Source organism: Anguilla rostrata, chromosome 12 (genome assembly GCF_018555375.3).
Source record: "Anguilla rostrata isolate EN2019 chromosome 12, ASM1855537v3, whole genome shotgun sequence".
NCBI lineage: Eukaryota > Metazoa > Chordata > Actinopteri > Anguilliformes > Anguillidae > Anguilla > Anguilla rostrata.
In genome coordinates, this window is record NC_057944.1 from 19617316 (window position 1) to 19643072 (window position 25757).

At 39.6% G+C, this 25757-nt stretch overlaps 1 protein-coding gene across 2 annotated transcripts in view; it reads right to left on the reverse strand.

Annotated features, from left to right (window-relative positions):
* Positions 1–25757, reverse strand: part of si (sucrase-isomaltase) — a 54336-nt gene that overhangs the window by 20191 nt on the left and 8388 nt on the right. For both annotated transcript variants that reach the window (XM_064302266.1, XM_064302265.1), the window contains exons 8-28: positions 25391–25490; positions 24927–25039; positions 23890–24015; positions 22189–22320; positions 21714–21830; positions 19684–19797; positions 19290–19374; positions 18867–18984; positions 18491–18662; positions 17443–17559; positions 15981–16135; positions 15776–15860; positions 9596–9652; positions 7653–7777; positions 6621–6709; positions 4478–4527; positions 3729–3899; positions 3063–3203; positions 1455–1661; positions 1052–1206; positions 43–211 (exon numbers count right to left, since the gene is read on the reverse strand). In XM_064302266.1, the coding sequence (XP_064158336.1) occupies positions 43–211; positions 1052–1206; positions 1455–1661; positions 3063–3203; positions 3729–3899; positions 4478–4527; positions 6621–6709; positions 7653–7777; positions 9596–9652; positions 15776–15860; positions 15981–16135; positions 17443–17559; positions 18491–18662; positions 18867–18984; positions 19290–19374; positions 19684–19797; positions 21714–21830; positions 22189–22320; positions 23890–24015; positions 24927–25039; positions 25391–25490 (2598 nt within the window). The remainder of the gene's footprint in view (positions 1–42; positions 212–1051; positions 1207–1454; positions 1662–3062; positions 3204–3728; positions 3900–4477; positions 4528–6620; positions 6710–7652; positions 7778–9595; positions 9653–15775; positions 15861–15980; positions 16136–17442; positions 17560–18490; positions 18663–18866; positions 18985–19289; positions 19375–19683; positions 19798–21713; positions 21831–22188; positions 22321–23889; positions 24016–24926; positions 25040–25390; positions 25491–25757) is intronic.

Below are 25757 nucleotides of genomic sequence, written 5' to 3' on the forward strand. Positions count from 1 at the left end.
AGGGAGAGGTTGTGGGTAAGTGTAATGGTCTGAGTCACTCACTCCAGGAGGCTGGTCTTTTGCAAACATGCCCCACGTGTGCCAGTTCATATCATGGGCATATTGCTGGTGCTCTGTTTCCCCAAATCCATAAATGTACTCGGAGGGAAGGAGAGTGGATATCTGAATGAAGAGGTCAGAAAACGTGAAGCCAGGGATGGCAGAATCCCATCTGAGAGAGAAACAGAGAGGTAAAGAAAGAGAGGAAGACAGAGGTAAAAACATTGTCAGAAATTCCACACTGTCAACAGGAAATGGCAGAACATTTATTTTCAATTTTGGAGTAATATTAAATGTAATTACATTACCTAATGACCAAGATATTTATGTATTTATTGATATTTGTTTTGACACAGAAAGCTAAATTGAAATTAACAAATGCAGTGCTCATATTTGCCAACTAAAAGGACAAGTCCAGTTGTCTAGTTGAGTTGTCTAGTTTTAGATTTGAAAAACTCTTTTGTTGCTTCAACACAGTGGTAACCAACCCTGGATAATCTACCTTCCTGTAGATTTTCACTCTAACCCTAACAAAGCACACCTCATTCAACTATTAGATATCTTGTTGAGCTGCTAATTAAGTCAGGTATGCCAAATTAAATCGCCAGGAACAGGGTTGGTTACCACTGCTTTAGCAGTATCTTTCATATCGCTACTTTTCTGTTGGACGAAGAGCCGTCCAATGAGTTTAGAGGCATTTGGGTGAACTTGAGCAGATAAGATGCTTCTGTACTGTTCAGAATTAATTCTGCTGCTGCTATAAACAGTTACATCATCAATGAACACAAGTGAGAAAATATGTCTGTCCAAAATATTATGGAACTGCTCCGTTCTTTGTCATGCTGTTTTGTGAACATTATAATGAAATTTGAAATATTCCAGTTAGGACATAGCATTCAAAGTTAATCCAGAGCTCACCATATGATTATTGTATAGACTTTGTTAGAACATTATTTTTCTGCTCTCAAATAAATAGGAAACAGAAATGATGTGGTTCACTGGTGTCACTCACATGACTGTTCCTGTGCTCTTCCTCACCACGCGGATTCCAAAGGGGGAGTCCAACACCGTAACGATATATGACCTCTTCTTCTCATCTGTCTCTGGTGTGCTTGGCACATTTAGAGGGACAGGGACTTCAAAACGTTTATTAGCAGGGTCATATACCTTAAAGAAGGCCAAAGGAAAAAATGGTTATCATCAAAAAGTACTGCTCAAATGAATATGTGTTGATATTAATTTAAACTGTCCTCATTTTTGTGGATGGACTGGAAGCATGAACGTAGTCTCAGAAATGCAATCTACCTCTGTCTCACTATTTATTATAAATGCATATTTCCAAATTATGCAGAGATATAGGTAAAGTATACATTATAGTGTACATCATACGATATGATGAAATAATGAACAGACACCTTGAACTGCAGCATGTGACCACTGTGGTATTTTATCTCCACTCTCAGGAGGTCAATATCGGGTGACCCCTGTCGATGAAAGGCCTGCTGCTTGATGTTCCGTCGGATATCAACAGACAAGCCACCATTCTGTTCTTGCACGTTTTCCACTCTGTAACCAGAGTCTTCGGGGTAATAACACCAGGGAGCACCCGGTATGTTGACTGGCTGCAAAATAAAAAAGCCAGTAAATGACAAGCTACGATCAGCTGACTGGCCTGTTCTCATAATTATGAGTTCTTATGTTGTATAAAATGAAATAGTTTTTTTTGAAAGATTTCAGGATAAAAGAACCTCAAAAATACTGTTGCATCATGAGTTAAATAAAAATGTGAAGTGGTCTTCATTTTAGCCAGTTCCATACACGCTACTCACAATCATCAAAAATATGTTGTCCTGTTGTACAATTTGCTCAATGTGGGTGGTGCTACGCATTTATCACTGTTTTTAATCAGTCGGTGCTTTACAATGGAAGCCATTTGATTGGCTCATATCCATTTTTCATGTAGTGAGCAATAGCAGTCAATAATCTATGGTCTTGAGCCTATCTTGCCTAGTTAAACTTGCCAATAACCTATAAATATAGTTCACCCATTGACTGCTGATTCTCTTACACTTAAAGAGTTATTGCACTCACTGTTTCAGTCTGGCTCCGCCTACCACACGATTCAGAAAAATGCATCCTGGGGTGGAGTAGGTGTGTTCATCTGATTTGCATAAAGTATTCTATATGCAAATTATTTGTACAGCATAGGCTCATGATACTTGGATAAAACAAGGCACTGCAGATCAAACATGAACCAAGATTCAGAAATTACATGGCCTATTTCTCACCTCAGATGTTTTCAGAAACATATCTTTAGTGGACTGTTTAGCTGGAATATGAGTTTATTAACAAGCCACTATGTTTTTTTTTCAGTTTGAGAAGTGTTGGACTGAAACCAGTCTAGCCAATCAGGTGCCAGCAGTGCTCCGTTGTATTAAAAAGTAAATGGGTGAATTTGTGGGCGGCAACAATTTTCCAACTGGATATCTTGATTGACATCTACATGACATAATAGTAAATAGGTACTCAGATATCATGACTGGGGCAGGGCCAGAGTGAAATGCAATAAGAATTGTACAAATGTTAGAGGGAAGCACCAAGATGTTTTATTACCATTTTTTTCCTGATAAAATTATATAATTTCAGAAATGTTGAATTAACGGCATAGATTAAAATGTTCCATTATAAAGGAGGTGATGTAATTACCCTTTAATTATTGTTTTAACATACGCTTTACATTGAGGTTAACATTACACAAGAGTCACTATAACAAAGAATACAAATTGTATAACTATATAATTTTATTCAAACACAAGAGGTGTGCAGGAGATCCTTAGTTTAACCGTGTGAGGTAATGAGTTTGATCCTTATGTAACTTTCCATACTGGTGAATTACGAAAACAACCAAGCTTCAGGATGATTATCTGCCCAGGACGAGTATCTGCCCATTTGCTAGCTTGGCTTGTCAACAAGCTTAAGGGTGTGCAGGTGCCTTATGAACAATGGCTTGTTTCTCCACGCACCTGCCAGATGCAGCCTCTGGCTCTGCATTTTGTTTCAGTGGCGTTCTCTTCGGGGTGGCAATCAATTCTCGCAATCATTTCGTCCCACCGCACCGTGTAGTTCTTACCCAGCTGCAGCTGCAGCCCCGTGATGTGCAGGACCTGCGAGGAGGGGGTCATTATCGAGATCAATGCGAGGCTCGTCGATACCCCCGCTCAGGCCGACGGGGAGGAGGAATCGCGCTCTCCTCCCCGCGACGGCAGACGGCTCGGCTCGTCTCACGTGCTGCTTAATTGGCACCTGCCGAGCCACCTCGGGGCTCTAAAGGTCACTGGAAATAGCTTCATTTAAAAGGAAGATGAAAGAGTGAAGGGCTTCCAAATGAAGTATCTTTCATCGGCGCCGATCCGCTGCCGAGCACAGGCTGTTCCACGCCGAGGGGCGAGACGGCCCCGTGCTCAGCACCCCCCCTTTTTTATCCACTTCATCTCCTGCCCTGTGCCCCGCTCCCCACCGCCTCACGGACCCCCTTCACAAACCTCCCCACTAAAAAAAAAAAGAAACTAAATCACACACATCCTTTAAGAGCTTGTTCCAAGTCACACAATGCCGATACTCTGGGCTGGGAAGCTTGGTCTGGTGCACATAACATTGCACTAAAACAAAAACTGTGGTGGGTCACGTACCTGCGTGGTGCTGTTGTAGGCAAAGTTCTCAGGCGGTACTGAGGTGGTGTTATCGCCACCGACCGTGATGGTAAAAGGGGGGATCTTGAGACCCAGGATGGTGATGGTCTCAAACTTTAAGTTGTTGGGATCGGTGTAACCTGTTTTCAGAGCCTGGATTTGCAAAACACCCTGTGTGGGGGATACACCATGACCACATGTTAACACTATATTACTGCCTGAACTTTTTTTTCCAAAAGGGGCAGTTATACCTCAATACTATTACCCAGAGGTTGCTCGCATGAAGGAAGTGCACCCCAGGTCAAAATCTATTTGACAGTCATCCTGTTCCACACAAATTACAGAAATACCCATTACGTATTATGCAAATATAAATATCATGTCAAATATGAGGGGCCTTGCACAAATTAGTGTAAATGTATTTTTTACATTTATGCTTAATGTAACATGCCATATTACAATTTGCTTAAATATAATTTTATGGAAGTTTACAAGGCCACAGTAATGTCAAATACAATCCTTACACTTTTCACTATTTCTGTTTTGATGTATTCTGTTTTGCAAATGATCCAATCAATCAATAAAGCCTGTGTAAACTGTAAGGCTGAATTATGGATTTAAAAAAAAAGGCTTCAGTATTTATCATGAATACACAAATAGCAGGCAAATAAAATTATGCTAGAACTGTATAAGCATTTTCAAACTGATAATTATATTATTAATACATCATTATTCATAAATGTACTTACAGAATCCACAGAGAACTTGTAATGGATGTATGTGCCAGATAACACGGTGTCTGAAAATAACGTGAAAATACAGATTTTAAAACCATATCAAGAAACAAAGTGCTCAGGACTCAAAACGGTACAGTTTACATACCACTTCTAGTGTGTGTGTGTGTGTGGACATTCAACAAGGGTCCAGAGGTGGCTCTGACAGTCCCCTGGGGATCATCACTTTAGCCCATTTTACACCCTTTCAATCTATCTCATAATTTTTTATTTGGACTCTTTGAAATTCTGGGACAGGCCACAAGAGAATGAAGCATGAGAGCACCACTGGCCTTGCAGCATGGTCTGTTTATTAGCTGGCCTCAGATAGTAGTGCACAAACTTTTAATTATTCACCTAACCTGTCTCTCACAAACCTCACATAGCAACCTGTGATGTCTCAACAACGCCCATCAGGAGAGGCTTATTTTCCTTATAAACATCAAAAAGAACGTTGACAGAGCAAAACCAAAATGTGTAAAATGGGAACAGAGCAGTCTTTCTCTGGTCCTCCCCTAAGCAATCATGAATTATGCATGAGCTCCCCCAGTCTCAAACACAACAAACACTTGTTGAGCATGCTGGGGTGTTTTTGCTCTTGCCCATTGCCTTAGTACCCAGCCTTTTGGTGCATGGTGTTATGGGCTCTGCAGGTTTCTGGTCTTTTGCTGTGGCACATTCTTTGAATTTAATTGAGAGAGACAAGCTACAGTTTGGTACCTTCTGCCATTAATTTATTTTGTAGCTAACTTTATTAAAGTCCATGTCTGTAGCATTCAGTTTGTTGAACCTTTATCTTTAGATTAAATGTTGAACACTTTGTCTTGCAACTTAATAAACCTCTTAATTTTAATCCAGTCTGGTCCACCATGTTGCTCCACCTCTCAATGAATTTGGAAATTCAATTTATAATTAGTGTCTCATAATTAATTTAGCCCTTGATGCCACACTTATTTAGCCCTTGATGCCACTTGTATTCTGTTCACAGTACTGAACATTCTGTTCACAGTACTGAACATTATTCTGTTCACAGTGCTGACTGTGTTAAAATAAAACCGCTGAATTCAAAAACCTTATTTGCCCAACAACCTGCTCTGAACCTCCATTCAAAATAATTTAATGTAAAAGAAAATAAGAGAAAATGCAATAGATTAGCAACCTGTCCAGGGTATAGTCCTGCCTTTCACCCAATGCACGCTGGTATAGGTTCCAGCACCCCCCACGACCCTGACCAGGAATAAGCAGGTATAGATAATGGAAGGAAATACAAGAAAACCAATTCATTCTCAAAAGCTCATTATTCCATTGTGAAGACTTAATTGGCTAAAGGAGGAAACTGACGAGCTTTGAAATGCAATCCCTATCAGCAGAACTAGCATACAATTACAATTTGTATTATAACAAACACATGCTCTCAAAGCACAGTCGACAGCTGCTGGAAGCAGTTTGATACCAAGGAGGGAGTTATGGCAAATGTTTGAACTCCGACTAGCCAATCAGGCTTCACAGAAATATCACCTTTAATAGCAACGATATTAAAAATTTTCCATGTATCAAAGTATATTTTTGTTGTCGAATGTCAAATGGCACTAATCACAAATTCAAAGATTCTTCCCGATTTCACGAAAGTGAATTACTCGACAAATAAATGGCCAGTGATTATCATGTTCTTTTCACATTGGCAACAATATCGAACTGTGGCTGAAAACCCTGATGGTATGTCAATTTAATATCAATATTTAGGGTGGCTTAGTCTATAAGACAATATTTTATTAAGGTCACATGTACACCTTTGGCAAAAGTAGAAGGACAAATTATGGTTGTGGTTGTCTAACAATAAATCCATTGAACTCTGGACTTCAGAAACACATTTATCATTGCTTATACATTGACTTGTCACAACACTAATCATATATCCTCTTTCAGATAAGTTTCCCTGTGAAATTTAATCTGAAAGTTAATCAATAACTACAAATGTGAGAAGCTATTGAAGGAAAAACATGCACCTGTGCAATCTCACCAAACACACACGCATGCACGCACACACACACACACACTTAGAAATGAACTCAATATAAAACAAAGAAATCCGTAACTTTTAATTAACAGACCACAATACCTCTAGAGTCACCGTCATCCCAGAATAGCTCTCCTGCAGCTCTGTTGGCGTCATCAAGCGCAATGATCAGCCCCATGGGGTTGCGCCGACTGAGGGAACAGGAGCACAGAACCCTCTTACATCACCCACAAAATCTTTCACTGGGAAGAAAATAATTTATTTATTTTTTCATTAAAAAAAGTGCTGTACTTGAAAGTTGAATATTTTTCTAGAACGAGGCAGGGATCTCAAATGAACACAAAAACCAGTGTGAAACAAATAAGCAAGAAGGAATATTTGGGGGAGAGGGGCACGTGCTGTTAATATGTCTGTCACGTATTGTATATTCTGTAGAAGCAGATGCATTAGAAACGGAACTGAAAATTAGAAATTAGGAACTGAAAAGGGTCAATTGTTGTTTTGAAAGAGGTTGCCAGGTCTGGTTACCCGCTTTCTTCAAAGCACTCTTATATACTAGGTTAAAAGGTGCTTTAGACACCTGTTTGTCCTGAGAAACAGGAAGAGCTCTCCATGAGAAAAACCTAGAGACATGGATGACAGCAGAAATATTCCAGAAGAAAACACTGTTGATAGTGACTGCACATCAGATGAAGCTGTTGTTCAGACAATCACTTACATGCACACATGTACAGATCAGTATGGACGGGTGAGCTAATGTGTTTGCCTGTATAAACAGGTCTACAGACAAATGCTTCCCTGTACAGACTAACATGCTGGCCAGTATTAGCAGATACAGACGAGTCTACTGACAGGTTTTTTTTTTTTTTTTTACCTGTACAGACATAAATGTAGAAAATATTTCAAACACTACGAAATGACCTATATCGCTACTAACATCATGTGATTTCTGCGGCACAGTAAAGATGGTTATTTGTCTGTCCCCACTGTGAAACTGTGTAAAAGTTGTAGTTTTATTTGTTATTTGGGCAGGCGTTTAGAGACATTTACTTTGATGGCTTTACCAATGCCAACACCTGTACACAGTGATTCTTGCCTATATAGACAGGTGTCCAGACACTTCCCTGAGATTACCTGTAGACAGTGGTGACAGCTGGGCTCTGTGTTGGGAGAATGGCCCCTCCTCTTATGTGCAGGCCTAATTTGTCAGCAGGGAGGTTCATTTCAACATGCTGTTTACGGGATATCAGCCGCTCTTGCTGGTTGAGGGTGAGTAAAAAGATATTTCAGATCACCAGGATAGGACTATATCAGTCACTCTAGTACTAATACTAATACTACTAATCACTAAATTAAACAAATGGCATTGCATGCAACATATACTTACAAAATAATAACATTGTCTGAGTGAAGACCCTTCTTTCAAGTTCATTCAGTCACTTGTTTTGTAGAGATATTGAAAGTCAAACCTGCGTCTACATTCTTAATAGTACTGTCTTGGAATTGGGTGGGGTGTTGGTCGGCATTATCTTGACATCTCCAAAGCTACTCTCTGCTTCATGGGAGGCAGCCATATAAAAACCCAAAATGGCTCCAAGACACTGTACAGCTGAAACATGAATTCCAGTGCAATTAATTTTCTCACTCCCTGGAGGAACCGTTCAACTGATCGGGGCGAGAAGAATCTAAAACGTATTCTCTCTTCTTCTGTTCTTTTTTCGCCTTTGTATTCAGAGGGGTCGATGTGTTCGAGGGAGCGGCGAATCACTGAGGCGGTCATAAGCAATTTCAGATCCTATCGCGCTTCATTGTCGGCCGTGATAAGAGCACTTAGATTCCTCCGTCTCTCTGAGCGGAACGCGGAATCGGGCCTGCAGCTGGGGAGGAGCCGTTCTCTTAATCGACGGTGCCTCTGATGACCTCCCCCTCCCTCCCCTTCCCTGGGGGGCCACGCAAGTTTCGACCCAAATGCGTGCCCCCTGAGAGCCTGTTCTTCTTATCGCCCATCAGATCAACCTTAAAGTGACGCAAAGCACCCGCTAGGGACCATGTCCCCCCAGCCTCTTTGACACATTCATTTATATAACAATGCATCCACCTGTCTAAGAGAATAGCACTTGAATGTGACCGCATACTCATTCATGTCAAAGGCCAGCTCGTATATCAGAGGCACATAAGGTAATTCCACATTTTAAGGCAAACGTCTATAATATAGAGGTGCTATAACAAGCTGGCCTTGTGATTCTGTTGCAGGCAGTTAAAACAGCTCTCCATGATTATTAGTATGGACTACCATGTTTGAACATCGGAGCATCCTAAACTGTTAACTTCATGTGCCCAATTATGCATGCAGGGAACAGTACTGAGGGGGAGTGGTCAGAGAAATTCACTCTGGCCCTGTGTGTCATGCATTGAATACCAAGGTGAGAAATGTATATTTGTACCCTTGAGCAAGGTTCTTTACATAATCTGATCCAGTGCAGTCTGGCTTTCTAAATTGTTTATAGAACACATGTAAATATGTTAAGCATTACTGATACGACAAAAGTACAGGTTCTAAGCATAGTAAAACACCATGAACAAAATGGCTGCTAAGCAAATAAATATTAAAAATACATTTTTGTATTTTAGCCTTGAAAATTGAAACTAAACTCATCATGACAGTGTCAGTAATGAAGCACAAATATACAATTCTGAGCAAATCAATTCCACTGACCAGAGGCCAGGTTTTATTCTAGTTTAACCATCTCCAGCACCCTTCCCAGTGTTTCCGTGGATGAGCTGCATCATTCTGTCATTAGGAATCCCACCATACCTCAGTGGAGAGGGACCAATGAGAGCAGGGGTGTCAAACTCCAGTCCTGGAGGGCTGCAGTGTCTGCAGGTATTTGTGATTTCCTTTCAATCAGCAACCAATTAAGGACTTGACAACAAGGTTTGCAGGTGCTTTAGCCAATCAATGACTTAAATGAATCACTTGTGCTGAAACATGTTGAAAACCAGCAGGCAGGCCTGAGGTTTGATACCCCTGAACTAGAGTGACCAACTAAAGCTTTCATGGAAAACAGGGAGCTTACCGTTTCATAGTCGTACCACACTGCATCTGGGATGTAGGCCCACACTTTGTCCACATTCTGCAAAATTAAACAATTCAACTAAATTACAACTCCGAGAGGGTGAATATGGAACAAACCAAATAAGACACTACAGAGAGAAGCTGATCTGTGGCACATGCTTAGTTGGTTTCTGGATAAAAGCTATATATTATATAACTGATGTCTTAACAGCTCAGCCATCATTATTTTCCATCTGGGGAAATGCATACTGCCATATGGGACATGCGCTTAATCGCAAGCATGCATCCGCATAACAGACACAAATGCATGCACAACCATGTTACAACAGCCTGCGAAATTATGAATGGAAGTTCCACTGGTTGAGCCAACATTGGGATCATTTATGCAAAAGGGAGCAGAGAGGGCGATGCCCTTTTTTAAGAGCAAGTGGAGTGCAAGACATTTTGCACATGCATTACCACTCTTTTACCTCTTAGAATAATCCGTAATGCTGTCACTCATTCTTTCCATTCTTGTCATTTTATTTCATGTTTCACAGATTTCCATCATTAAGGAACTGAGAGGAAACAGATGAAAGCAGAAGTGGCAGAGGTAGCTGCTGCATAAGCATTTTGCGGTTGTTTTATTGCTGCTAGTGAATCATGCATGAAATGATGGAGGTCTAACAGCTTTTTGGTGATGAGGAGTAAAGAAATAAAAATGAATAGATTTGTTCCTCTTGTAGAAAGAAATGCCTGACTGAGTATAAAAGCCAGACAGCAACATTTAGCAGGATCAAATCAGTCTCTAAATATTTCAAATGTTATTCAATATACCATATAGGCACAAGTGGCTTTGGTTCCAAAACAACAGTAACAGTCTCTTTATTCATTGTAAGCCCTATTTGACAGTTTTACTTTTAGAGCTTTTATTCAGTCTAGCACTTCTATATCCGTGCTCTAACATATCTGGAATCAATAGACATGTTTTTGGGTTTTTTTTTCTCGAATTGTCCTTGGTAAGGTCATACTTTGAATACACATGCAATGCAAACAATCCATCTAGTCTGGAATGGGAGCTTACCTCACCAAAATGATACTTGAACTTACATTAACTTTTTGGTTCACCAGTCACTGTGGCTAGTGGATTTCAAAATCACTAACCACTCAGCATTTTCACCAGCCAAAATTCCCCTCCCAAAACAAATACATAAATGAATGAATAAATACATAGATTAATTCATTGATTAATTTAGGTAATTTGAAAATGTATGTGTAGGTGTACATAAGTGAGTAAGTGGAAAAACTAATCACTAAGCAGCCTACACATGCTTTAAGATTGTTTGCATTACAAAATCTGTGCATTGTACATCTTTGCCATGAATATTCTTAAAATATCAGTGTGGATAATGAAGAGTACATGCATCCACAGTTTTGAGATGCAAATAATTTTTCTCACCTATAGCCTAATTGAGGAGACCAGCCTATATCTTATGGTATTGAGCATTATGTGAATATAATGCATCGTTCACATCCTAATTTGCAAAATTTATAACATTAAAATCTTTAATGTCATATAAACTTGTTTCTTTTTTTCTTCTTTTTCTGAGTGTGCGATTCAAGAAATACCAGCTATTGCTGGCCTTCATGTTTGATTTGTATCTTGCTGAACCTGCACTTTGTGATAACATGCGGCTTTTTCTCTTTTTTTTCATAATGTGCATAGATGCATTTAATAATGTCAATGTTGAAGCTCTGCAGATGTACATTTATTTATTTTTTATTTATGAATTTTTCTTTCTCTTATTTTTAAGTTGCAATTACAAAATACTAGTGCAGTGTTGACCGTACACTGCAGACAAGCCTACATTCTTTTTTCTTTTTTATGCAGTGCTAAATAAACTAAAGAGAGTTTGGAATCATGGATGTCTGTCTGTTGGAGTTCATGCTCCTTTATCGAGCCATTGTTGTTCTCTGTGATTGGGGTGGCAATCATTGTCATTCCGTGTTTTCCAGTCATAACCACCGGATCTGAATCTGTACTCTCCACTGGCATGTAATGTCACTAAAAAAACAGTTTGAAGCCACAGTGAGCACACATGTTTATTTGTGCCGTTGTGTTCACCTTCTTATCAAGGAGACTATACTCCCAGCTGAGCTAACTGAAGAGGCAAGAGTGAGAGGGAAAAGTGGATGGGCAATGGGATGAGCACATAATGTGCACCCAGTGCTCACGGGAGTTGTAGTACCATGTAGTATCACCTCAAATTGACTTATTTCATATGCCTTTTGTAAACTACAACAATTTTTATTTTTTCATAGAAAATGCTACCAAAAGTTCACCCGCCAAAGTGGCTGCTAAGAGTGACAGAATTACATACCACTGCCGAATCCTACCCGCATTTGGTGGGTGCAGGTGTTAATGTCAATACTAACTAATAATGGGCTTCTTACATCACAAAGGGAGTAATGTACCATTCCTAGAGGCCATGGATCTCAGATAAGGATAAACGTGATGACTTCTCACTCAGTCAGTCATTGCAATTTGAAAGTGTCAAATCTCAGTGGACACTTGAAAACTGAATACGCAGTGAACATAAGGCTTGCAGATATAAAAAATGTTTCTGGTCTCTTTTACCTTATTCAGTCTGAGTTCTTACTTGCACTGAAACTGAATATACTGTTTTACTGGCATTTTACTGAGGTTTGACGAACTGATTTGATTTCATGATCTTCGCAAAAGTGAACTGGAACAAGGCACCTTTCTAAATCCAAATAAATGGACCCAGGTTTTCAGTAACAAGTTCGCACTGGAACAATGGTATTAATTTCAGAGCCTTGCCAGGAATTTAAAACACAGTTTTGTGACTTGTAGTTTTAAGGCAGCCAAATAAAGGAGCGGCTTGAAATCTACCCAAACAGCAGATGTCAATGAGACAGGACACCAGCGGCTGCTGTAGCAGCAGCGCACTCTGTGGTGAGGTGCACGGTAGGTTTGTCAATCGTGGGTTCGTGTTAGCTTACCCACAGATGCACAAACAGTCACAACAGGGATCCGTTTCCCATTTGAGAACTTAAAAGGGTGAGAGGCCAGCAGGAAGTTGACCCCTCCGTGCTGGAGAATATCCAATTTGGCTTTGATGGTCAGAACGGCCCCCGTCAGAAAAATAATTAGGTGAATATAGATGAGGGGACTTGTTTGGAAATAAAAGAAGCGAGAAGGAGAAGGGGGAGGAGGCGGGGGTGGCAGAGACGCTGGGGGCTGCGGGAGATCTCCCAAGTCTCTCGTAAGATGAGGCTGAGTTTTGCTGCTTTTATGATCTGGAGGATCTGATATGTCATTGGAGGAACATGCAAGTGCCTTGATACAGAAAGGGCAAATGACATTCTTTTAAGCACCCTGCATCTCATCGTCGCCCATACCACACTCAAATTATGCTTTTGTGAAGGAAGTGACTCCACCAGCTGAAGTGCATGAGCATTTTATCGGTATTACATAACCTTTATTCTGTAAATGGGGCACCTGAGCATCACCTCTCCTGGGACACAAGTGAAGCTCCCACCATGCACTGTAAACTCCACAAAAACTTTTCACAAGTCCCAGACTGAACTTCTACGGGCCCCAGTTTTCATCTGAGTGATCTATTTCGCTTCTTTTGTAATGTGTGAGGGGACATGTTAAATTGGCAATTAATCACCCACTTTAACATGACCGCAATCTATCTTCAATTCTAATTTCTCCGTAATGAGGTCAATGCTCTCATTAAAAAAAAGAAAAAGGAAGGAAAAAATTATAGAGGAAGAAAGTCCCAATGGGGATCTGTCCCAGAGGAGGTCAAGTCAGGCCCACAGGAAGTACAAGCACACACCCTGTAATTCTTTAGTGATTGGCTGGGATGCATGGCACTAAACCCCCTGGGTAAAATAAATTCTGGCTGATGAGGTTGAAATGTGTTTGTCTCATTCTTTGTTGCTCTGAGACCTATTTTCTAGGTTAATTAAGAAAGTGCTTTGAGGTGGTTGCTCTCCACAATATTACTCTATGTGTCATAAAGCCATCTGAAGTGTTTGGGGAATGCCATCAGATAGGCACAAATTGAACTTCTCATAGAATAAATCCATAAATCCCAACTCCCACATTGCATCACAGTCATGCTAATCTGTCCATGAACTTTAAATCAATTTTTTCCAGTTCGGGTCACCTCGAAACACTTCAGACTTGAACACATCCCCCCCTACAGTTTGAAACAACGGGACCCATTTCCCTTTTTCGTACAAATAGTGCAAGTTTTTTTTTCTTCTCCAGTTTTCTGTTGCTGTTTAAACAGCCCATGGTTTCATCGAAGAGAACGCGAGAAGCAAGGACAGCTGGGTGTCCCCCAGGGCCGGCTTTTGTGTGCTGGTGATGAACATCAAACATCGCCACAGTACCTGCCACGCCCCCACAGCCCTGCACTATTATCCCTATGACAGGCCGGGAGAATTCTGCTCCTCAAGACAATGGCCAGAGCTGTGTGTGAATTGCAAATGGGCCTAATTAAAGTAAATTAAATCCTGAAATTACAAAACAAAAAGACAATGACAGCCCAGCTACAGCAGCTGCCAAATTGGAATCCTGTCTTTCTCCGCTGTCTCACTGTCACCTGGTACCCGCTCCCCCTTATTAACCGTTTATTTAAATATAGTGAGGAGAGGAGACACCAGAGGGACTGACTGTTCAAACAAGCCAAACCAAATGGAACAATCACATGCATTACAATCACATTGTCACCTGCAGAAATAAACCACTGAAGTACCCATCCCTCTGCACGTACTACATACTGCTTCTGATGAACTGATTTATGGTCACAGGGGTATTTTTTTCCTCATTACGGTTTGGCTTGGAATAGAACACCATTTCTCGCACATGCTCCTGTGGGTACACCATGTATGCCGAGTTTCCACTGAGCATTCAATTAATTACTATAGACTTGAGCTGTTATCTGTATACTGACCTGGAATTGACACTGCTTTATGAATATCAGCAGCTGGTTCTCTTACTGATAAAGGCTGTTAGAATAAACGGATTTGTTCTAGTAGACAGCACTGTACATGTGAGGTTGTTCTTGCAAGCTACTGCTACCTATAACTTAAATGAGTAAAACACACATGTATTCAACTCTATTAAGAACAATAATTACTCAGGAATAAGTGGTCAAGAATTAAGTCAGAGTGCAGAGATGACTGCAAAAAGTTTGTTAATCTGAGTAATATTAAAGGAATAGTTTACCATAAACATGAAGGTTATTCACTAATTTCCTTTTCTTAAGAAATGTCAGTTGACCCACTGGCAGCTCTCAATGGCTTTTTCAGATTTTATTCATCAATTAAAAAGGTTTGGCAATTCCTCATTTCAAAACGAATGTCAATGTATGGACAAGGAATATAAGCAGCAAAATTCTGTCTAAAATTCCTATAAAATATAAAAACACTAAAAATAAATAGCACTGAATGATATACAGTATGTGTGGTAATAACCATATTCATAATGACATAACCCCTTTAAGGGGCTCATTTTCATTATAAACTGCTAACAATCTAACAAGGCCAAGCAAAACTGTTGGTCAAAAAAAATATAATAATAATTTGTTGGTCAAAAATAATTTTTTAGTATGAATCATACTTTTAACAATAGTAGGCTGGACATTGTCTTTACGTGCATAAACAACTCCAAAAACATTTCTTTAATATAAAATATTAATCAGGATCTGTGTAGATTTGTCAAATAAGGACCAGTACTCAGTTCAGTTGAACAGCTCACTAAAACCTAATAAATTGAGAGATCAACCCAGGTCAGGGAAATACTGCAACAGAATATGATGTGGGCTGGAGGATTACTGGTAGTCTCTGGTTTCTGATGTCTAAAGGAGCTTATGTGTTAGCCTGAGGTTATAATGCCAGTTCAGAATATTTTACTGACAAATGCAGCTCTCCTACTGACAACTAAAGCTGGATGTGTAAGCACGTCTGGGCATGCACTGTGCCAGTACGTCTCGTTCAATGTGCGCACTTGTGTGTGTGTGTGTGCGTCTGTGCATGCACGCGTGTGTGTGTGTGTGTGTGCGCGCATGCGTGTGTGTTTGTGTCTGTGCGTGCATGCATGTGTGTGTGTGTGTGTGTGTGTGATATTTCTCCGACAAGCAGAGGGACGGGGCAAACTCACAGGTTCTAAGACAGGCGTGATGAGGAGGTGAGGTCCCCACAGGAACTGCCGGTCCACTGCCCAGGTGGCGTTGTCTGAGTAAAACCTGAGGAACACAGACAGGGTCAGCATGCAGGTGCTCTAGTTCAGTCACTGCACTGCAACAGGAAGCAGGCAGGGTGTATTCAGATAGAACAGGGCGAAACAAAAAAGCGGCATCACTCACTCGTGCATCATGGCCCGGACAACTGTGTCCCCATAAACGTGGGCCTTGTAGAAAAGAGTGTACAAATAAGGCAGGAGTGTGTAGCGGATGTTCAGGTAGTGCTTAGAGGTGTTCACCAGCAATGAGTCAGCACCAAAATAGGCTGGATCCTGTGGCTGTATGACAGAGAGAGAAAGAGAGAGCAAGAGAAGCATGGTGTGAATGAAAAATGGGTTTACATTAGTCCAGTCACATCTCATCTCATCACTCCCCGACCCTTTAATTTTCCAAATCCTATTATAAAATTAGCTTTCATCTGGAAAGTTTCTTGCGACCTTATGTCTCATAAGTACTTATTTATTATTTTTCCAGTTAGAACAGGCTCTTCTATTGCATCAAGCTAACTACGGCACAGTTAAAGGTAGCTACACTCTAATTTACTTTGATTGTCTTTTTGTGACTGAGTTTACTTGCTGTGGTTAGATCTGCTTGTTGACAGGAGTCACAATAAATAAACATTAGGCCAATAAATAAGAAATATAACATAGTTGGTTGCCAGTCGTACCATTTGAAATGTACTTTTTTAAAGTCACTTTAGATAAAAGCATCTTGTAAATAGCTAAACTGTAAATTATAGTAGCCAAAGTGCCCTCTAAATGGTTTTGTAGACAAGACATTGCAAGTTGTTGTCACTTGAGGTCATTCAAACAGCAATTGGGCTTATGGTCTACAAGATTCTTTTTAGTAGTAATATAGACTAATTTTTATAACATTGCAGCCAAAGAAAAAGTTACATATTGTGACTTTTAGAGCCTGTTGCTTTACAAATCTATCCCCAGCATACTACATATGTATGTTATTATTGTGTTACCATTAGTGTTATCCTTTTTTGACTGAAGTCATTATTATTATTATTTAATGTCACATGTTTGATTTTATGCGTCAAAAACAAAAGTTTTTTCCTCAACTGACAAGAGAAAAGTTTAACTGAGAACCTTCCAAAACGCAGGATACTTGCTCTAAAAAAGGAACACTTTGTTGTGCTGGAAACATTTCATTTATTTATTTATTTATTTATTTATTTTAACTGCAGATGCAGTTCATGTGAATAAAGCATCTTTTGAATGCGAGGGAAAGAAAAGAAGCAGACATAAATCAAGCATATGACAGATGGAGGCAGATGAATGAGAGCTGAAAGGTCACTGTGAATCGCTTCTCTCTTATTGCTGGGTGATTGCTTATGTTTTGAGACAGAAGAGTTTTACCTCGGGCCTAAAATTGAATCAGGTGATTAGTGGACACAAAAGGTCAAGGACCATTCATCTCGTATTGGGAACAATAACAGCGTCAATTCGTCATCATTTCTTGTCTGAGAACACATGGGGGAATGGCATTCCCGTTAATGTCTACTAATGAATGACTTATTGCTTCTCTGCACTAATTCAATGATGAGAAAGGAAGAAATTATTAAATAAAAGCCCACCTTATAATTCTGCGCATTGTGATTGCGGCTGAAGGGGTAGAACGCCCCGACCTGCATCCAGCGGCGACAGAGCTCCTCTGTTGTGTCGTCAAAAAAGCCACAGATGTCCGCACCAATCTGGGAATGTGTATATAGATGTAGATCAGGTTAATACGGCCATAATGCAGTTATAGTTCCACTGCGATAAAGTTCAAGGGTGGCCTACCTTGGGCCAGGAGAATTGAAAGGTATGCTGGCTTTAGTTGTTACTCAACACATAACTCATCAATTAATGCAATTTAGTACATAGAACTGGCGCACAATATGGAAATTATGGAGTCAAGATTAATAACCAGTACATTCATGGAAGAAGCAGATTAGAAAGGTGTCAACTGCTGAAGGAAAAGTGTAACTAATTTTATTTGTATAATAAAATATTTCAACTTTCTTTCGTCAGTATTAAGTAGAGAGCACAAGTCTAGAAAGCTAATGAGCTTGTGAGTTGGCTGGAAAGAATAATAAATTAACAATAATAAATAAGATGTTCAGAGGAATATGTTTAGGCTACTTTTTCATTGAATTTGCCTTGTCACCATGCATCATTTCTTTTGTCTTTTATACCATCATATTGGCCGTAATCTAACCTTATCAACCAGTACCAAATGTTTTAAGCTTTTATCAGCTGATAACAAATCAACCCTGATTACTCTATTATTACATAGTTAACCGATAGTTAATCTCACGTGGTCTCTTGGGATGCAAATGGTTGTTAATTTCATATGAGAAAATCACCCTACTCCGCTGAATGCATACTGTATGTTGCCACTTGCCTCCTGCAACTGTATTTAACCTTCTTCCTGTTCTGGACATCAGTCCCTTCTGGAGACTTCCTGTACCAAACTTGACATTTCTCAGGCTCTCTCTCTCTCTCCTAAAATAATAACACTATTTGGTTGTTTAGGAAGAGTTACACTGTTTTGCATTGTTATATGACCTATTCTTTTAGGCATATAGAGGAAACTATATTTAATGAAGTAAATTTTAAAGCCAGAGTAGATCATACACTCACATAAGGGACCCCAAAAAGACCAAATTCCAGCATTCCCGGGATAGCCCACTTGATGTCATTCCAGTTGGCTGCGTTGTCGCCTAGCCAGTGGCCAGAGTACTTGCCCACCCCGGGGAAGGAGGACCTAGTGAGCATCAGTGTTCGGTTGTTGCCAAACACTCGTTTCAGAGCACTGGGGTCACCCGGGAAAGTGACGAGAGAAGGCATGAAAACAGGATGGGGAAAAACAGAAGAAGAAAGGATGACACTCACTGACAGTTTGAACTCATAGCACACAGCCAATGTTTTCCTTTCTCCTTCAAAAATTTTGAGACTTTAATCTATTTACAACAGCCATCAACTCATGAACCTTATTCAAATGAGAAATGTAACTTACATCTCTGTGGCCAGGACCATTGAGTATCCGTAGAGGCTGTGGACATCGTAGTGGTCACCCCACGTTTGCTTGGCATCCATACAGAGGGTCTTACTGTACATGACACCATCCAGGATGTCTTATATAAAGTACACAAAAGCATTCCAGAGGTAAACAGGCAGCAGGGGGTGGTATTTGACACAGAACAGTGTATTCATGCAGTCTGATATATGACTGTGAAGTGGCTGTTTTTAGTACCCTCTCTTTGGCAAAGCAGGGTATTTCAGGCTGCACAGTTACTTTGTAAAATCACTCAGACTAGAGGGAGGTTATACAGTTTCTGGTGCATTAAACTGACTTTGAATAAAGTGACAGCTATATATTACTGTGGTTAAATAATGCAGTGAAGAGAGGGTGATTCAGATGGTAGATTAGTAAACTCACTTGGAGTAAAAGGTGGGTAATTCAGATTGTTGGCAGCACATCCTTTGGTAGAACCTTTCTTGAAGTTTGCCACCTCGTTCATGTCCTTTGGAAATTTCCGGAAAACTTTAGTACACAAAACCTTCTTTGTTTAAATCACAATAAGAATTTGTGCAATCATCCATTAATTAACTTGATTTAGTTATTAAACAAGCACACCCATGAGTGAGAAAGCACAGCTTCAAACACAAAAATAAATACACAGTGCACTCTTTCTACATAATGTAATTTCAGAGCAAGTTTGAGATAGAAGAACAAGGCTTTTAAGTGTTAAAGCAGCACTGAGTTCCGCCTGTGTGCAATAAAACAACCGAAAAGTGAGAAGTTACCAGAGCAATCGACATAGGGAACTTACAATCCAGAGTGCATCATGCTTCACTTCCTTATAGAACCTCTCAATCTCATCAACCCACCACTCAATGCAAGCAGGATTGGTGTAGTCAGGAAACACTGTCTCTCCTGGCCAGACCTGCAAAAGTATCAGAAAAAATAAAAGATGAAGATGAAAGCAATGAGAGAGGAAGAAGAGTAGAGAAAAAAAAAAAACAATAATGCAGTTAGGTCTGAAAGGAATAGTTATGCAGACAAAAAAGGAAAACTCAAAATATTCTAACTAGTTATGAGCATATGCTTAGGGAACGGTCCTTAATCCTGGAGTTCAGTGGCCAGCACCATCAACAGGCTTTCCACTAGAAGGTACTCCCAGGTAAAGATACTGGGTGAAGGTTGAGCCACACCCAGTTGTGAAACAGTATCTTTTATTGATGTTATATTGAGGTTTCTGTCTGTTCACATTAAAGTAGCACCCGCTCATGCGCACAAACACATGTCAACATGTGCTTGAAGACATGTGACTCATGTAAAGGTGTCACTTCTGAGGGAAGTGGATTTCTCTCTCTCTCTCTCTCAACTACATTTGCTTCTGTCCAAACATAGGTGACATAAGTGAAATCCTGTGCAATTACTCTCATTAAATTATAAATATGTTTAAAAAAATTCACATATATATATGCAAATAAAGACATATAATTAGAGTAATTCTGCGTGAATCATTTTTGCTTCACCAGCTGAATTACAATTGTCCTGCTACCTTTCACAGTTCCATCAGCAAACGTGCCATACGATTCATTTTATCCAAAGGAAAAGGAAAAACATGATCATTGAACTTAAGATTGTGAAAAGGAAGGAATTTGAAACGAGACACAGAACCAAAATTCATTGCTTGGAAGCTTAACAAGACAACAATTATTGCAGGGACATTTGACTAGGTTGTAAATTCAGCAGGACTGTTAATATAATGGACGAAGAGTGATTCACTCTAGATAGCTTAAATTGGTGACACAGCAAAACTGAAATTAAATGGACAATGTTCTTTATCTTAGTACTTCCAATCAGACGTAAATATAATGATTAATATCACTTTTATAGCCCCACCACAATAAAAAGTAATCAAAGCCGTATGGCTGCTGATAAAGGGAATAATAAAAAGCAATCTACAGTCTATTGCACTTTTACTTGTTATTCTGCATACACAAAGGAACCGTATGACAGGATAAAATCCATCCGAAGAGTTAATCCAACTTCCTCTCTCTCCATATGGGCCTGCCAGAGCATCATGTCGGGCACTTGAGCTTCACCGTGCATGTGAGCTCAACGGAGGCTGGCATGCGTGCCACTTCCTGCTGAGCGAAAGCACAGCAGAACCTTGACCCCACTCCTCAGCGACTGTTGCGTTCTTGCTTGTTTACAGATGCAGCTCACTGCCCGTTACCCCGGGTAATCGCCAGGGGTGTAGGGAGATCAATTCTTTACATTTCAACAAGACCTTCCAGTCAGACTTTCGCTTGAACAAAGAGCAGTCAAAGATTTTATTTTCTGATTGAACAAACCCCTCTTTTTGACCCTTGGATTTTATATAACCAAGTAAAATGACATTGAATACCTCTAATACTTTTTCAAAGTAGGTTTTTTCAGAATAATATTGGCAGTAACAGAGCCTTGGCCTAGATGCGGCATGATAGGAGGACACTCATTGCACAGAAACAGTGGAGAAACTAGATATACCCCCGAAGGTGAGTAATCATATTTGAGTCTTTACTTCATAGATTCAGTTTCAAGCTATCTATTGTTTCTTCATTCTTCTGTTCATGAGAAAGGGTTGGTTTTTAACCAGCCATAAAAACAAATGCCTGAGGAGCATGAAAGTACAGCCACATAGAGGAGATTCTACAGTTTAATACGGGTGTAGTTTTGGTTCTCGTCACTGGCTACTTGCTGCTGCTCACTCCACCACTCAGTGTACCTCTCTGTCCTCCTCTTTCCCTACCCTATATGTATACATTCCTGACCCATCGACCCTGCCCCAGCACCTTTTGTTCAGGTTACCTCTCCCACTAGTGGTGTTTTCCCATCAGATTCTGTGACCCAGGCTTTCTTCACCGTGCCTCTGTCATATGAGCCATATGCCCCATTCACCCTCCGACTGGTGGCAATAGCTGGATCCTGAGGCAGACATGTTTCATGGAGTTAGTGAAACTAGTATTTTATAGTCTTGCTTTCTAAGAAGCTCTCTCTCATTTTCTAGCTATTGCTTTACGTAATTTTATAAGTAAAAAAAACAATCAAATCAATATAAGCAGGGAGCACATTATACAATGATCGGGTCTGAAGCACTGACAATCATATCGCCAAGGTTCTACTGTGGATTTACAAAACAGGTGTGTGTCTATTTGTGTGTGTGTGTGTGTGTGTGTGTGTGTGCATGCATATGTATGTATGTATGTATGTACTGGTAGACTTGTTAACATGTTAAAAATGCTTTATTAATGTGATGGCAGCACTACAATATGTTTACACTTACCAATATGAGAATATATTTTTGACCAAACTCATGTAAGTAATCAGCAAACTGAGGCAGGTCTTTGAATTTCACTGTATCATATGTAAAGTCTTTTTTGTCTTCCATGTAGTCGATGTCCGTGTATTGGATTTCCTATAACACAGAATGATATAATAAAAGAGCAAGTTTTAATATATTCACTGACTTTACAGATCTGAACTGCTCCTATTCACAGTATTTGGTATAAATACATATCACTTTGTTAGTGCAATTTTCCTCATTTAAAAATATGTTTTCATAATAGTATTTCATATCAATTTTGGGCTTTACATATTAATTGTAAATGTCCCACCTTGCCACTCTCCAGATGGTAATGTCTTCTTGCCAGTTCATAGCTAACGGTAATCAGTTTGCAATGAATCAGCGGAGAATAATTATGCCCGCCCTATCATATTTGATCAGGATTCCCATCTAAGTGATTCAGTGTTCCCAACTGAATGTGAATGTTATTTGTGACGGTATTCACGTTTTATTTCACACGCAAACACGTCCTTTTACAATCGATTACTGACTATGTCTATATTGATTAGACAACGGACTCCAGTTTAGGTGAACTGCAATGCATTGTCAGTCAAATTGATGAATACACAAGATCTAGAGGGAAGCACATGCACATACATGTGCACACACACTTACTCATACACACATACAAACAAACAATTTGAGGTTTGTATTTTGTATACAGCCCTAAATGCTGACTATGCTCCCACCCTTGATAGGGTATTTTGTAAACTATATTATTTGATCTCAATGTAAAATAAAGTTGAATGTGGTTTCAATGAAAAACAAGCGTGAATCCACAATAGTCCATGCCAAATTTCAGCCTCCTGGGGCGAAAACTGTGGTCGCTACGGGGTGGGAAACTTTTTATGGACCAACCAACCAACCAACCGACAGACAGAGCTATAGAGTTGTGGTCGCAGCTAAAAAAAAAAAAAAAATGTACTCATAATTTTTTTTATATTGCACCAGCCTTGTAATTTATTCCTGGTAATAGGCTATTGCACCATGCAAGTTTGCTTTGTAGCTGCCTGGAGCACTAAAAAAAATTTATGGTTACAGTGTTATTGATTGACAAATAATTTACAGGTAATGTTTAATGATTTGCTAGCAACCCAATGTGAGTATTGGTTGTGACTTTAAAAGGATATTCTAGCTTGGCTTTTGATAATATTTCAGTTTTAGTGCATTTTCAATTGGGTCATTGATAATTTCAGTTTTAGTGTATGTTTTCAATTTGTGTGCATAGTTTCTGAGGACTTGACTGCTTTACAATGGCTGATATAGGGGTATTTTGGGGTTTACAGTCTAAAGCAAAAAGATACCGTGGCTGGTCATTGGATATTCCTCAAGCATTTAAAATACTGTTAATTGCACAAAAAGAACTATCTGGGCTAATAAAAAGTATACACTGAAATTAATAAATAAAGTGAATTATTGTTTAACTTGGATACAAGAGCAATATATATATCATGCTGATGTTCATAATGCAAACATGAGCACATATGGAGCTGTAGAAATAATTTAATGGTTTAGTTACATCAGACTTAATCCCTCAACATAGGTTTTGAACACAGTGGTGAATGAAAGTGAACTCTAACAAACACAAATGTGGGGATGCAGATTCACATGTCAGTGGAAGGAGGCGAGCCTGGTTCTTACATAAGGCAGCCCAATCGCGCGATTCCTCTCCACAGTGAGCTTCACTTCATCCAGGCTTCCGTAGTCCCACCGCGACAACTGGAAGCCCAGCGACCAGTAGGGTGGGATCACAGGCCTGCCAATCAGCTGGAAAAAAGGGAGACCGGTTTTAACCAGGTTTATGGCCACTGCATGTCATTATGTACATCCCTACTCCAGATCAATGATAGTTGTTTAAGTAACTAAACTGAATTGCTATTCATAATCATGCAGTGAAACTGAATGGTATATTATTTATTATTATTATTATTATTATTATTATTATTATTATTATCCCAATCTTACTTTTTCAAAAACAAAGCACATACTTTTTTAAGACAAAACGTCTGAACCGCTCGTGTGACTATGATAATACTTTCAAAACTGGATAACTGGTAAGCAATAACTTTACAGGCAGTTTTCAAGAACGTTTTGATAACTTTTTACTATGTGGAAATTATTCATTGTTTGATCTCACTGAAGTCAGAAGTCCAGTAACAGAAATTGCTTCAGCAGATGAGACAAACCAACGTTGTGACATCACTACCTAGCTTGTTCCAAAATAACTTGGTATTTCTGCACTTGCAGCTATAATAAATAAATTGCTATCAATAAATTACATATTGGAAATAATTTAGAATTTACTCTTTACCCTTTGGTAAGCTAACCATTTTATGCTTATGATACTACATGATATAAAAATGCAGTCGTTTGGTTGCCCACAGCACTTTACCATGATTTTTAAAAGCATTCATACTTCACTTATGTGTGTGTGTGTGTGTGTGTGTGTGCATTTGTGGTTGGGTGAAAATATATTGGTGAGGTATTTGCTTCTTATCTAGTGATTTTTTGCAAGGTGATGTATTTTCTATTCTACTTCCATTAGAAATGCAAGGTCTTTTCTAGACATTTAGAACAGGGCTTGGTGGGTGACCATTTAAGGGTAAACTGCTACAGCAGCACACATTGGAAAATCAATAAAATAAAGTCTGGCATTCAGTGAATTTCTTGCCTCTTACCTCAAGATACTCTTGGACCACTCCTTCCGGAGTGTCTCCTAAGAGAATATAGAAGTCCAGGATGCCTCCGATAGTCCGGTAGGTAACTGCTGGGGCTGGCTGAATTGTTACCTCTTTGTAAGAACAAGACCGTAGTGGTTAAACATTGCTAAAGTAACCAAACATGACAGCCCTCAAAGAAAAGTTCTGAAATGGAAACATCTAATCGTGTCATGGCCTCCACAGTAACATGCACATTTGAAATGGTTAAATTAAGGATAAAATGCCATTATCTTTAAAATGTCAGGACAGGTTTGTGTAACAGACAAGATAACACATTTCAAATAATCATCCACGTGTAGAGCACAGACGATGTCAAATATTCGATGCATTGCTCATTTCCTTCAATTTTGTGCATCTTATGGTGAGTAGACTGAAAATGGGATCAACAAAAATAGAATAGCTCTAGAATTATCTTTAGTTACCCATGGCATTGCTGTTCATAAGGAAAACACCAAATGATTTTCCGCTCTCATCCTCAAGGCACAGGAAAAAGGTGTATGCACCATAGAGGTTATGGGTTCCCTAGAAGAGGAGGGAATAACCTTTTAATCAGATAACTGTTCAATTACCCAGAATTTACATCCAAAGCATAGCTTACACAGCCAGAATCGATGAATGGATATACGTCACGTGGTCAGTATGAACACACAATATCCAGCCATGTGCATGCGAGTGCTGGAGACCTAATTGCATGTGTGAGAGAATCTGGGGGGAACCTGTTCACCCAGACCACATAACAAAGACCAGCTGACTACCTGAGTAAAGCATTGTTGTCTGCGTGTATTTCGT